Source organism: Schistocerca piceifrons, chromosome X, assembly GCF_021461385.2.
Source record: "Schistocerca piceifrons isolate TAMUIC-IGC-003096 chromosome X, iqSchPice1.1, whole genome shotgun sequence".
Lineage (NCBI taxonomy): Eukaryota > Metazoa > Arthropoda > Insecta > Orthoptera > Acrididae > Schistocerca > Schistocerca piceifrons.
In genome coordinates this window covers 267119052-267134581 of record NC_060149.1, presented here as the reverse complement: position 1 = coordinate 267134581, position 15530 = coordinate 267119052, and the positions used below count along the sequence as shown (strand labels likewise).

General features: G+C 37.7%; 1 protein-coding gene across 1 annotated transcript in view; it reads left to right on the top strand.

The window, feature by feature from the left end:
* The window catches only part of LOC124722302, a 422581-nt gene that overhangs the window by 348337 nt on the left and 58714 nt on the right, over nucleotides 1–15530 (top strand). Inside the window, exon 9 of the mRNA XM_047247484.1 lies at nucleotides 5691–5830. Coding sequence (XP_047103440.1) covers nucleotides 5691–5830 — 140 coding nt within the window. The remainder of the gene's footprint in view (nucleotides 1–5690; nucleotides 5831–15530) is intronic.

Below are 15530 nucleotides of genomic sequence, written 5' to 3'. Positions count from 1 at the left end.
TGTTGTAGGCACTGAAAGCTGGCTAAAGCCAGAGATAAGCTCAGCCAAAATTTTTACGAAGAACCTAATGTTGTTCCGAAAGGATAGGCTAAACACGGTTGGCAGTGGCGTGTTTGTTGCTGTTAGAAGTGGTTAGTTCCTGTGAGTTAGTATGGGCAGAGGTCATTGTTGGCAATCAGAATTAAATAATAATTGGATCCTTTTACTGACTTCCCAATTCAGATGTATAGTTGCTGAAAGGTTCAAAGAAAACTTGAGTTTTATTTCAAATACGTACCCGACTACTATGATTATAGTTGGTGGTGACTTTAATTTACCCTCAATATGTTGGCGAAATTCCGGACATGTACATAAGACATCATCCGAAACTGTGCTAAACACATTCTCTGAAAAAATTTTTGAGCCGTTAGTTCATGAGCCTACGCAAATAGTAAATGGTTGTGAAAACACACTTGACCTCTTAGCAACAAATAATCCTTAATTAATAACGAGCATCAAAATGGATACAGGGATTAGTGAACACAGGGTTGTTGTAGCGAGATTGAATATTGTAACCCCCAAATCCTCCAAAAATAAACGAAAAATATACCTATTCAAAAAAGCAGACAAAAATTCACTTGACGCCTTCCTGAGAGACTAAGTGTAGACCAGCTGTGGCTTGAACTCAAAGAAATAGTATTGGCAGCATTTGAGAGATTTATACCAAATAAATTAACAGACGATGGAACCTATCCTCCTTGGTGCACAAAATGGGTCAGAACACTATTGTAGAAACAACAAAACAAACATGCCAAATTTAAACAGACACAAAATCCCCAAGATTGGCGATCTTTTACAGAAGCTCAAAATTAAGCATGAACTTCAGTGCGAGATGTTTACAACAGTTTCCACAATGAAACTTTGTCTCAAAGCCTGGCAGAAAATCCAAAGAGATTCTGGTTGTATGTGAAGTATGTTAGCGGCAAGAACCAATCATTGCCTTCTCCGCACTATAGCAATGGAGACACTATCAAAGACAGTGCTGCCAAAGCAGAGTTACAAAACACAGCCTTCCGAAATGCCTTCACAAAAGAAGACGAAATAAACATTCCAGGATTCGAATCAAGCACAACTGCCAACATGAGTAACGTAGAAGAAAATATACTTGGAGTAGTGAAGCAACTTAAATCACTTAATGAAGGCAAGTCTTTTGGTCCAGACTATATACCAATTAGATTACTTTCAGAGTATGCTGATGTATTAGCTCCATACTTAACAATCATATACAACCATTCGTTCAACGAAAGATGAGTACCCAAAGACTGGGAAGTAGCACAGGTCACACCAATATTCAAGAAAGGTAATAGAAGTAATCTACTTCATTACGGCCCATATTATTAATATGCAGAAGGATTTTGTAACATATGTTGTGTTCAAATATTATGAATTACCTTCAAGAAAACAGTCTGTTGACTCACAGTCAACATGGGTTTAGAAAACATAGTTCTTGTGAAACACAACTAGCTCCTTACTCTGACGAAATGTTGAGTTCTATTGACAAGAGATTTCAGATCAATTTCGTATTTCTGGATTTCCGGAAGGCTTTTGACACCATACCACACAAGCGGCTTTAAGTGCTTATGGAATATCGTCTCGGTAATGCGACTGGATTTGTGATTTCCTGTCAGAGGTGTCACAGTTCAGAGTAATTGATGGAAAGTCATCGAGCAAAACAGAAGTGATTTCTGGTGTTCCCCGAGGTAGTGTTATAGGCCCTTGGCTGTTCCTTATCTATATAAACGATTTGGGAGACAATATGAGCTGCCATCTTAGGTTGTTTGCAGATGACGCTGTTATTTATCGACTAATAAAGTCACCATAAGAGCAAAACAAATTGCAAAACGATTTAGAAAAGATATCTGAATGGTGCAAAAATTGGCAGTTGAGGTCATCCACATGAGTGCTAAAAGGAATTCGTTAAACTTCGGTTACATGATAAATCAGTCAAATCTAAAGGCCATAAATTCAACTAAATACCTACGAATTACAATTACAAACTACTTAAATTGGAAGGCACACATAGAAAATGTTGTGGGGAAGGCTAACCAAAGACTGCATTTTATTGGCAGGACACTTAGAAAATGTAACAGACCTACTAAGGAGACTGCCTACACTATGCTTGTCTGTCCTCTTTTTAGAATACTGCTGCACAATGTAGGATCCTTACCAGATGGGACTGACGGAGTACATCAAAAAAGTTGAAAGAAGGGCAGCATGTTTTATATTGTAGCGAAATATGGGAGAGAGTGTCACTGATATGATACAGGATTTGGGCTGGACATCATTAAAAGAAAGGCGTTTTTCGTTGCGACGGAATCTTCTCATGAAATTCCAATCACAAACTTTCTCCTCTGAATTTGAAAATATTTTGTTGACACCGACCTACATAGGGAGAAACAATCACCACAGTAAAACGGGAAATCAGATCTCGTACGGAAAGATGTTTGTTCCTTCTGCGCACTATATACGAGATTGGAATTATAGAGAATGGTGAAGGTGGTTCGATGAACCCTCTGCCAGGCACTTAAATGTGATTTGCAGAGTATCCATGTAGATACTCCATCGGATGCTAAATGATCTGCTAAAAAATCCAAAAGTTCTAAATAATTTCCTTTATTTACTGACCTCATATTGATCATGATCTCGAAGAACTAACTCTTACAATGCTAAAAAGCATTTAGTCAAAATAAGCCTCTTTATTACACTTCTTGTAATGTTTCGAAGCTTCCAGACCTGTTGCTTCTGAAGGAGCATAGTCAGTTCTTACTGTACATAGCTGATTGTATTTAAAAGCTGCTGTAATATGGAACTGCAGCATTTGTGGTTTTTAGCTTTCAAAAGGGAATTTTGAAGACACTCTTCACCTACTCCCCACTTACGCTATTTAAAACTGTCTGCACCCTTTCCAAATAGTGCACAGTAAAAACAAAAAAGTTTGTTCGTTACAAAAGTGCCACTTAACCACGGTTTCTAATTGTACCATTGTGTTTGGAAAAGTCTTACAAATTTGTCATAGGTTTTTTTTAATAGACAGACTTGGCATCGACTTTCATTCTTTCACCAAGAGTTTAACTTCCAAAGAAAGACATAAAAAGAATGCAGGGTTTACAAATTAAAAATTCATGTGATCTTGGGATGAAATAAATGCATTCATGTCAGTTTGAGGTAGTCAGCAATATCATGCATTGCAAGATAATGGTTTAACTATTAGATAACTTACAGTTTTCCTTTCGTCAACACAATGTCAAGACAAACTGACGGTGATGCCTCACACATGACAGGGCACACCGAAATATGCTTCATTAATCAGTTAATCACTACCATTACTTACTACATTTTAATCACAAAATTCATGTTCCAGGTTTCACCATGAGCACATCTAGACCTAGCGCTGTTGATGTAAAAACCTACAGACACTCTGTGGAACTACCAGCATTTGAAATAAGTAATGCTACTAAATTTTAATCTGAAGAACAATGAAAATACATAGGCTATTTCCTATCATTTTGAAACAACATCCAATTATGCATTCACATTTATTTTCTATGAATTGTGAATGTCTTCTTGTTCTTTGTGTTTTAAATACACGCTTAAATTAAGTGGTAATGGTTTTACTAATTCTGTCTGGCTTGCTGCTAGCGTGCTAGACGATGCTAAGTAGTGCTATCTGTTACGGAATTGCTGAATGACTTGTCATTGTACTTAGGTGTGTATCCTCCTGCTGGTGACAAGGAGAAACAAATCAAACATCAGCTTTTAAAAACATTATCCATGCTGTAGAAAACTTAGGCTGCCTCATGAACGAAACAGGCTTACTGTGCATGCTCGCAACAAGCACAGAATTGTGAGCTTTTTTTGATTGCGTAGTTAGAGGAGTGATGCATTATATTGGTGGATGAGTATACTAAGTTCATACATCAAATATTTGAAAACATTTAGGAGGGTACGTGATCATATCGGATTAAATTCAGTTTGGACGAATTATTTTGGAATTTTTCGGGCAGGCTCAACCTTAGAGCTTTAATGGATGCTTTGCCAATCTCTCCAATCTCATTGAAATTATTTTCAAGACAATTTATGTAACATTTCAAATTACAACTATAAAATAACATTGTGTTTTGAAAATGTACAGTGTCATTTTTAAAAACAAAATTTAGAATGAAATTGCATTGCTAGTTGTCATCCATGACATGTAAACTTATAATAAACTGTGGAAATATTATGCTAGCAAGGCTGTCATTGTGCTGTCAAGCAATTAGTCTGTGTTGGGATATCAGCACAACATGTTTTATGTTTAAATTGTACTGTATTGTATTTGTGGCATGCACCGAACCCCATTACTTAATCAGACAGAGCAAGCAGGTGTGTGGAAGTTTTAATGTAGACCGAGACAGGAAAGTGTCATCACTGGGTGACGTTGAAGGATTCAAAGGAAGCACTGTTGAGGTAGTTTAGATAAACAGTACTAGCAATGGACAACAGAATGATTCCACCGTATTTTGTGTGCATGTAAGAACCATAAGGATAAAGCAAGAGAGTTTAAGGGTTATACAGAGGCCTATTAGGTAATTGTTTTTCCCTCACTCCATTAGCAAGTAGAACAGGAAATGGAGTGACTAGCAAAATATCCTCTGCAGTACATTGTATGATGGCTTTTGGAATATTTATGTAGATTAAAATTTGAGGAAAAGTCTTCTTATGACAAATGACAAAGGTTGTTATCCGAATTTTAGATTTCATATGCTTTTATCTGTGAAATTATAAATAACTTGACCTTAAGAAATTTGTACACACATTCTCAATACACCGAAGATGCATGTTGTCCCATATTTCGCATGACAGTGTTCCAGTATTTCACTGCCTTTCTTTAAATAATGTTTCATCTGTCTTCTTAAATTCAGTATGAAGTTAATAAATACTTAATTAAAAATATGAATCCACCACATATAACTCTGTTATTATTATTATTATTATTTACTGTTCAAACAGATTTTGGAATCCCCACAATTGCAAACCTAATAAAAAGTGAAGTCTCACCTAACTCGTACAGGAATAACTCTTGCCCATAGATTTTTTTTTTCCTCTGTACAAATATAAGTTACATCAAATTCAATATTAGCCATTCTTTTATTGCCATCGGTCTTTAGTTTATACCAGCATATCATCTGCTCTCCAGCATAATCTCATTCTTATCCAGATAAATTTCTTTTAAGTATCAGCAGCAGTTTCACAACTGGGGAAAGCAATGGTGGACTTTAAATACATTGCAACCAGAAAAAAGTTCACTGCACAATTGCAATGTATAATTTGTGTCTGTTTTTCCTGAAGAATAAATAAACGAAAAAGGTCGGAATCAGTGTCCTTAATGGAATTACAATTAAATCAATTCAAATCTTTAGAAGAATCACCAAAATATAATGGCATTAGAAAATAATTGCACATCTAAAATATATATTATCACAACCTGTATTATTCTAGAATGGAAACAACAAATGAAAGTGAGAAAAGCAACCACTTACCTGTAGGTGAATGATGGGTGTTGAAAAAAAAAAAAAAACACCACACACACACATTGCCTTCTGAAATAAAATGGAAATTCATGTTGTAGAGTTTCATAATTCAAGTGTAAAAGAAATAAAACTTTTCTGCAGGTGTTTTGAAAGCTATCCATGGGAACCAACCAAGTGAACACAACCGTATTACTAAAGATGTAGTAGCATTTTATGCTGGCGACTTCCCCGAACTCGTGGAAAAATTGCAGTTGGATCTTCATGAACCACCTATTTCTCAAGTAAGTCACATATTTTTGTAATGAGATTTTACTTTTTGAATAAATTAATCACTTTTGTGCACTTTTATGGAAATTTTTGCAAACATTGTACTTCTCAATGGAAAATTCGTGTAAATATTGCATTTGATGAAAAAGTTTCAACATGTTATTTGCTGGAATGTAATTACTTGATGGCGTGTTTGATCAGTGATTAATGATGGAAACAGCAACTTGGAAACATTTTTATGTTGCTGAAATGGGGATGATGAGACCATATCACTTGCCTCTCCCTTTTTTAAGTCCAGTGTCACATTTTTAGTTTCAAAACCTGTAAGTGGTCTTCCAATGCAACAACTTACAATTTAGAACTCAAGCAGTTTCTTATTTAGTTAGTAAAAGGGACGATGAAAAAGTTTCTGTTTGATGGTATACTGTCCAGAATTGGTATCCCAATCGGACAAAATCATCATAAGGATTGATGGAATCATCTTATAATGAGAGATAAATACTAATAAGTTGAAATAAGTATTAATTTACCATTGCAATAATCTCCATTTTCGTACATTTGACACAAGACTGCAGCTCCTATGCTTTGAATGCTAAACTGAATGCAGTTGAAGTTCAGTATTCAGTAAAAGTTTCTGGCTATGATGCTAGCTGCATGGTGAGCCCAATGAAATAATTTCACATTCATAAACATAAATGAAAGTTCATACCAGATGGGCCAGTGTGTCATGTCAAATATTGACCAGCATGGAACTTGGTGCACAAGAAGACAGAGACAGAAGTGCTGCTCCATACACATTCTTCATTTTCTGATGGATGTCTACCATTGTTTGTCTCTTGGCAGCCAAGAAAAGAACACCATCACATTGATGCTATTTGGACACATTTGGTAATAACGTCATAAAAGTTCACATTTCCACATTTACCACATGAATGTCAGAAAGAAGCTAATACCACATTAGTCCCTTGCCTCCATGTCGATGCTTATATACCCACAACGTAGTCATGCTGTGTTGCATATACACTGCATTAACGCCCTAAAACTGTAACTTTTTGATCACCTTGTACATTATTAACAAGTCCATTAGAAAAGATGATCCATTGATCAGGACCAAGAGAGATAGAATGGAGGTGGTTTGAACTCGCAGTCAGTTGGAAGGTAGGGAGAAAGAGAATGCAATCTGATAGTTTTATTGTCAACATTATAAACAGATATCTACCTCTTCCAGAATCGAGTGGAGAAGAGACTCAGGTAAGGCTAGAAGCAGCTCATTCAACTGAGATCAGAAAGTCTAGGAATTTGCAAAATCTTAGGGAGAAGGAAGTGTTGCTGCTGGGTAATAGTCATGGGCTAGGTGTAGGCCCTCACTTGCAGGAAAGTTAAGAGCAGCATAACAGGCCACTGACATTCTCAAACCAAGTGCAGAGCTAAATGAAGTGATAGAGGACTTAGGATCTTTGTGTAAGGATCTTTCAAAAGAGGAGCAAGAAACAGTTTGAATGAGGATGGGACATATGACATAGGTGGTGACCTGGATAACATAGCTTCCTTGACTCATTCCACCAATGAATGCTTTCTCGAGCTATTCTGGTACCATGATTGGCCGTGTTTTAATTGAGCAGTGAGGTGGATTAATGTGTGGTTAGAAATGGTACTGTTTGCAGCCAACTTAGTGCATGTTTCTCTGGTACTGATTGGGACTGTCAGTGGGCGGTGTTTCACAAGGTATGGTCTACACCTACATAGTACTGGGAAGGGAAGATTAGTGCAGCTGATTCATGAAAGCATGTGGGGTGGATCTTGGCTCACACACGGTCAAATACCTGTTGTGGGTAGGAGAAGTAGATCTTTTTTAGCATAAATCCAGACAACAGGTTTCCCTGCCTAAAGAGTATCTCCAGCAGTGAAAAGAATTCTGAAATAATTACTCACAAGATAGATCCAAGCACACCAAATGACACATGTACTACATGTAATAAATTTAAAAAAAAAAAACTTTTGGGAAAAGTAGCATGAGACGTTTCAAAGACTTAACACACTGAGCTCTGGTGTAGAGACACAGAAATCCAGCGTGTAATAATGTAATTGTATGAGGTGATGGACTCCTACTATAGGAAAACTTGAAAGGATGGAGGATCATGCATTTATGAGAGTGGGCTGAAAATTAATGCCTCAAAATTTTTTATGTGAAAACTCTTAAAAGATTTTTAAATAAAACAAAAGTTAACATGTTACTCCTTTATTCTTCATGTCTGTATATTTGCAGCCCTCTGCCACTAGAAGCTCCAGATTGTAGCATGTAACATGGTGGTTTATAATGTAACTGTGTTGGTGTGTGAGAAACAGCATGCTGTAATCGAGTTTAGAATTCGAAAAGCCCGTCCATACATGGAGCTCCCTCTAGTTCAGCCTGACAGTGTCAAACCACATGAGTACTATGATACTTGCAACAATCCAACGCCTTGGGTTCACTGTCGTCAGTCATCCTCCATAGAGTTCCGACTTGATCCCATTCAGTTTCCATCTGTTTCCAAAACTTAAAGAACACCTTCGAGGACTTCACTTTGAGATTGATGAAGTGGTGCAAGTAGATATGAGGTTGTGGCTCCATCAACAAAGTTTAAACATTCTATAGTGGTGTCGTTGAGGTGCTTATGTTAAGAAATAAATATCTGTACCTGAAGAATAAAGCTGTAGAATTTTTGTTTTATTTAAAAAGCTTTTAAATTTTTCATACAAAAAGTTCAGCATGTGTGATATGACTTAATGTTAAAGAAGAATCCCAAGACTAATTTGACAAGGGCAGGTCAGGTAGTCGGCCAGGGCCTTATAGTAGGAAATATCCTGGCAGTTGCCTGAACTGATTTAAGAAAACCACAGAAAGTCTAAATCAGTGTGGCCAGATGAAGATTTGAGCTTCCACCTTCCTGAATATAAGGCCAGTCTGTTTAAAACAGTACTGCATCATTTAGCTTATCCCTGGTGTACAATAGTGTTTAGTAATGCAAAAGGCTACTGGTCCATTTCTCACTCTGTCACTGCACACACCATGCACACTGTACACACTGTGTTTTGTAAAGTAATGCTACACAGACTATCAGCTGATGTCAGGGCCATAGCAAACACTGTGTGTTTCCATTTTGTGTACTGTAGCTTACCATTTTGTGGTCCGAAAAACTGAGTCAGCATCCCTCTGTAACGAGTAAGTTGTTGAGCTCAGACAGAGGATAGCATTGCATAACTTTTGGAGTAGGTTTTTCAAGAAAAGAAAAAGAAGAAGAAGAAGAAAACATAGTGAGAAAATGATGTGTGCAAAGGACAAAAACAACTTAAGCATTCGACATAAAAGTTATTGGGTATGATATCGTGTCATTTTGTATAAAACTGCTGCTGGAGAAAATCAGCAGTTCGGCCACAGTTGCAGCAGCCTTCTTCTGGGACCAGGAGACCCAGAACAAGGCTGCTGCAACCATGTCCGAAACAATGGTTGTCTCCAGCAGTAGTTTTATACAGTATGACACAGTACCATACCCAGAAAAATTTTATGTTGACTGACTCTGGCTGCGGAAGCCTATGCAATTATAAAATTATAAACTTTAGCATTATGCGTCACTGACAAGTAACATGGAACTTGGACCAGACATAGAAAGAACCGCTACAGTATCAGTTTACTGAAAGGGATACACATTGAGATGAACAGAAATGACACTTTTTTACACTTGTTACGTTGATGTCACCATGGCTCATGATAGTCCCCTGGACATTACAAAAGGCAGAACATGGATCACCAAGGATGGCAGGGTTGTTGTTGTTGTGGTCTTCAGTCCTGAGACTGGTTTGATGCAGCTCTCCATGCTAATCTATCCTGTGCAAGCACCTTCATCTCCCAGTACCTACTGCAACCTACATCCTTCTGAATCTGCTTAGTGTATTCATCTCTTGGTCTCCCTCTATGATTTTTACCCTCCACGCTGCCCTCCAATACTAAACTGGTGATCCCTCGATGTCTCAGAACATGTCCTACCAACCGATCCCTTCTTCTAGTCAAGTTGTGCCACAAACTTCTCTTCTCCCCAATCCTATTCAATACCTCCTCATTCGTTACGTGATCTACCCACCTAATCTTCAACATTCTTCTGTAGCATCACATTTTGAAAGCTTCTATCCTCTTCTTGTCCAAACTGTTTATTGTCCATGTTTCACTTCCATACATGGCTACACTCCATACAAATACTTTCAGAAACGACTTCCTGACACTTAAATCTATACTCGATGTTAGCAAATTTCTCTTCTTCAGAAACGCTTTCCTTGCCATTGCCAGTCTACATTTGATATCCTCTCTACTTCGACCATCATCAGTTATTTTGCTCCCCAAATAGCAAAACTCCTTTACTACTTTAAGTGTCTCATTTCCTAATCTAATTCCCTCAGCATCACCCGACTTAATTCGACTACATTCCATTAACCTTGTTTTGCTTTTGTTGATGTTCATCTTATATTCTCCTTTCAAGACACTGTCCATTCCATTCAACTGCTCTTCCAAGTACTTTGCTGTCTCTGACAGAATTACAATGTCATCGGCGAACATCAAAGTTTTTTTTCTTCTCCCTGGATTTTAATACCTACTCCGAATTTTTCTTTTGTTTCCTTTACTGCTTGCTCAATATACAGATTGAATAATATCGGGGAGAGGCTACAACCCTGTCTCACTCCCTTCCCAACCACTGCTTCCCTTTCATGCCCCTTGACTCTTATAACTGCCATCTGGTTTCTGTACAAATTGTAAATAGCCTTTCGCTCCCTGTATTTTACCCCTGCCACCTTCAGAATTTGAAAGAGAGTATTCCAGTCAACATTGTCAAAAGCTTTCTCTAAGTCTACAAATGCTAGAAACGTAGGTTTGCCTTTCCTTAATCTTTCTTCTAAGATAAGGTCAGTATTGCCTCACGTGTTCCAACATTTCTACGGAATCCAAACTGATCTTCCCCAAGGTCGGATTCTATCAGTTTTTCCATTCGTCTGTAAATAATTCGTGTTAGTATTTTGCAGCTGTGACTTATTAAACTGATAGTTTGGTAATTTTCACATCTGTCAACACCTGCTTTCTTTGGGATTGGAATTATTATATTCTTCTTGAAGTCTGAGGGTATTTCGCCTGTCTCGTACATCTTGCTCACCAGATGGAAGAGTTTTGTCAGGACTGGCTCTCACAAGGCCGTCAGTAGTTCTAATGGAATGTTGTCTACTCCCGGGGCCTTGTTTCGACTCAGGTCTTTCAGTGCTCTGTCAAACTCTTCACGCAGTATCGTATCTCCCATTTCATCTTCATCTACATCCTCTTCCATTTCCATAATATTGTCCTCGAGTACATCGCCCTTGTATAGACCCTCTATATACTCCTTCCACCTTTCTGCTTTTCCCTCTTTGCTTAGAACCGGGTTTCCATCTGAGCTCTTGATATTCATACAAGTGGCTCTCTTTTCTCTAAATGTCTCTTCAATTTTCCTGTAGGCTGTATCTACCTTACCCGTAGTGAGATAAGCCTCCACATCCTTACATTTGTCCTCTAGCCATGCCTGCTTAGCCATTTTGGACTTCCTGTCGATCTCATTTTTGAGACGTTTGTATTCCTTTTTGCCTGCTTCATTTACTGCATTTTTATGTTTTCTCCTGTCATCAATTAAATTCAATATTTCTTCTGTTACCCAAGGATTTCTACTAGCCCTCGTCTTTTTACCTACTTGATCCTCTGCTGCCTCCACTACTTCATCCCTCAGAGCTACCCATTCGTCTTCTACTGTATTTCTTTCCCCCATTCCTGTCAATTGTTCCTTTACGCTCTCCCTGAAACTCTGTACAACCTCTGGTTTAGTCAGTTTATTCAGGTCCCATCTCCTTAAATTACCAGCTTTTTGCAATTTCTTCAGTTTTAATCTACAATTCATAACCAATAGATTGTGGTCAGAGTCCACATCTGCCCCTGGAAATGTCCTACGATTTAAAACCTGTTAAGTTGGAGGTATGGGCAGAACAAGCCATTCCTTGAATATCCTCCCATTTCAAGAGCTCCCCCACCAGCACCGTTCAGTGCAGTCACATATTGTCTCTGTAAAAATGAATTCATGGTCAAATACACACCTGAAAAGATACATGTGGGTAAGGAATACAGTGTCACAATAACAATGACCAGTCAGTGTACTATGTTCAAAGATTTGGAGGACAGTACACCCATGCAACATTATGCCTTCCCACATCCAAACACCTGGACCACCAAAACAATCATGTTTGACAATGATAGACATACCCAAATATGCAAGAAGTGGGAACATGTAATACACCCAGGAACATTGTTGAATATAATAGTTTTGGTGATCCAGCTGTTATGGTGTGGGGAGGCATAGTGTTGCATGTGCATACTTGTGTCCAAGGCTTTGAACATGGTACACTAACTGGTCAACATTATTGTGACAATGCTTTCACATGTGCATATGTGAAGAGATACACTCAAACCTAACTTCAGTTTTATGGGTTATGTGACCAAATTAAATTGCCCTCTTGGAACAAGAGGATATTTGGTGAATAGACATAAATTCCACTGATCATATGTGGGATGTGTTGGGCGAGGTGTTGCAGCATATGCACATTCCCCAATAATCATCCAGCAGTCAACTGTGCTGGTGGAGGAATGGAATGCCCTACCACAAGAATCTTTGCCAGTCTTGGTGTATCACATTGCAGAGAATGCATTGCCACTTGTGACGATCACACACCCTATTAAGAATGAGTTCCACCTTTTGTAACTCCCAAGGGATTATCATAAATTGCAGTGACTTCAGTGTAATTATTTTCTTTGAATAAAACTATCATTTCTCTGCATGTCATTGAGAATTTCTGTCAGCCACCTTCTGTGCTGTAGTGTAGTAGTTCTTTCTATGTAGGTTTCAAGTTCCATTGAGCTATGTTATTTGGCAGTGACACATCATGTCATAATTACTTTTTTCATTAAGTTTTGCACACTAGTGTACATTTTCATCATCAGTGTTTGCTCAGATAAGTGAGGGAGGTGGTGGCACATAGTTCCTGGTCATCAGATTTTGCACTAATATCGAGGGCTATATTCCAAATGTCTCCACAATGTGTTATGGAGTGAGCATATATGACACTGCTGATGGTGAACTGTCCATTGGATGGGGTGTTTAAATTATTTGAGACGAGTAGGCTGTGTGTCAACAAAAAGTTTTCTTTCCCTTCCACTCATCCATGACAACACAAACATAACATTACACTCTACAGGCATCCATCATAGTCATCCACATGACAGAGATATACATACTTGATGTTTCTTGATTGGTTAGACAACGACAATGGCAAACCATGTCTGCTAGGACGTTGTCCAGTAATGTGAAATACCTGCATCTGCAGTCAACACTTATTTCCTGTGCTTGAGACTGACTTAAACTTAAGACTTAAGGTCACTGAGTGGTTCATAACAGTTTTAAAAAAAATGTAGGTGTTAGAAGACCAGCAGCCCTGTTCTGTATCGTTCATAACAATCGGTGCAGCAGGTTGGCCTCGGTAGTGACATCATTTTCAGTTCTTTATCCGAAGTTACTATTCTGTAAAACCTGTTACCAATCGGTCCTCCTGCCAGTTTTTTGAAAACTGTACCGAGAGGTTTTGAATTTCAGTATGGCCCTCTTGTTCGGTTTGGTGTGATTTATTTACACCTATAATTTGTTATTTTAAACAGATTGAGCAGTATTAGCTTTGGATTTAGTGATTGTGTTACTGAAGAACCACCAGGACGCATCCAGGTGGAAAGTGAGTTCATAACAAACTACTTTACTTGGTTAGAAATATGGTTTGTATTGTTGTTACTGTGAATGATTATAACATAAAAAAAAACAATTTCGGTCAATATTCTCACAAAATACCTGTTATTTTTACGTAATTAAGAGTTTACAAAAATCATTAAATATCACATGAATGTTAGCTGAAATTACTAGTGACTTTGCATGCTTTTTTCCACAAATGGTTTACTTATTAATTATCAAAATGCATTTAAAACTTTTAAATAACAATGCAAAGGAATTTTGTGAAGCCTGATAGAGGAAACCTTCCAAAATTTGATGCATTTATGGCTTTCGCCCGCATCATTCAGCAACGAAGTCAGCCTGCATCTCTCTCAACTGGAATTATGTGGAAAAAAAAGTGCTGATGGTATGCGAGTTGTAGTAGTATAGTGAATAAGCCAATGAACTGCTATGCCAAAGGTCGTATGTTCGCATACTGCTGCATACCAAAATAATTTTTTTCCTCTTTGTGTTTGTAACACATTCTGAGACTTTGTAAATTGTCAAAGTTAAACATTTTTCTAATATATTCATTGTTATTTACATGTACCAACGCACTTTATCAGTAATGAGAATCTTCAATTTCGTGACTTCCGTATGTTTAAGAAATGAAAGATGAAATTGCTGTGCATGTAACAACTGACAGTGACATTTATACTTTTTCTTGTCACAAAGAACTCACAATTTTTTTGAATACATAGCTATTTCTGAGTGTGTGGTCAGACGGGAATCTAAGAGCACAACTTAATTTACTGCGAATGAAACTAGTAGCAATCGTCTTTATATTTTAGCTTGTCACAAGTATCTATCTGCAATTGAATCCTTAACAACAGTAGAAAAGAGATGAAAGATTCCTGCCACAATATTTTTAGACTATACCACCATATATGAAACATTTTGATTCATCAGATGCATGTTATAAACTACAACGAACTTATATAGCTGCACTCACCACACACTCTCTAAAAGTTGTTTTTTTTTTTAAAAAAACCAAATCGTTGATGTACCATATAGGGAAGTAGGCTACTTCATCATTTGGATCTCTAGGAGCGAGTAACAACCACATTCTGTGCATGTTCTTATTCTTTGACACTCTCTTTAACAATTTTTTGGGTTCATGGAGATATGTTCTGTCTATGCAACTAATTGAAGGCAGTTTGTTTATTGCCATGTGCATTTCACTTCTTTTGTTTGTGAAGCATCTTCACAAATAAAAGAAGCGAAATGTGTATGGCAGTAAACAAGCTGCCTTCAATTAGTTACATAGATGGAACGTACCTCCATGAACTTTGAAGCAACTAAGGAACGACGGAAAACAGAAAAAATTACGAATTTTTTGGATGTTTCTATACATGTATTTGTACAGTGTGGTACTACACTCCATTCCTAACTCATATTCTGAAACGCAAAATCCAAAACAAGGCGTCAATGTGAATGAGAATAAAATGGCATAACGTGACATTTATGACAGTTTCTAGAACACAGTCAATATTCTATCATTATCATGCATTCATGGAAGCATGTGATTGAAATTTGAACAGTAGTACATACTCTAACCACACTTTTTGGAACTGTGAAGAATAGCGTGCTTGTGTCAGCTGCCAGCCGCTTGGAGTTTGTGGTGCTGCAGTGTGCATGCAAGGATCTGAGGCAGATTGCTTTTGATTGGTTGGCACGAGGAGAGCTGATGACGACGACGACGCTAGGACCGTTCGGCATCACTTCCGAAATGCTTACAGAATAATTTTGGGGATCTCCTTCAAAAACAAGACTGTTTGGTGCTCTCGCATACCGAAACCATCAGCAAAATGGAAGGAAGATACAGAATAGGGCTCCAGCAATGTAATTCATATTAATTTTC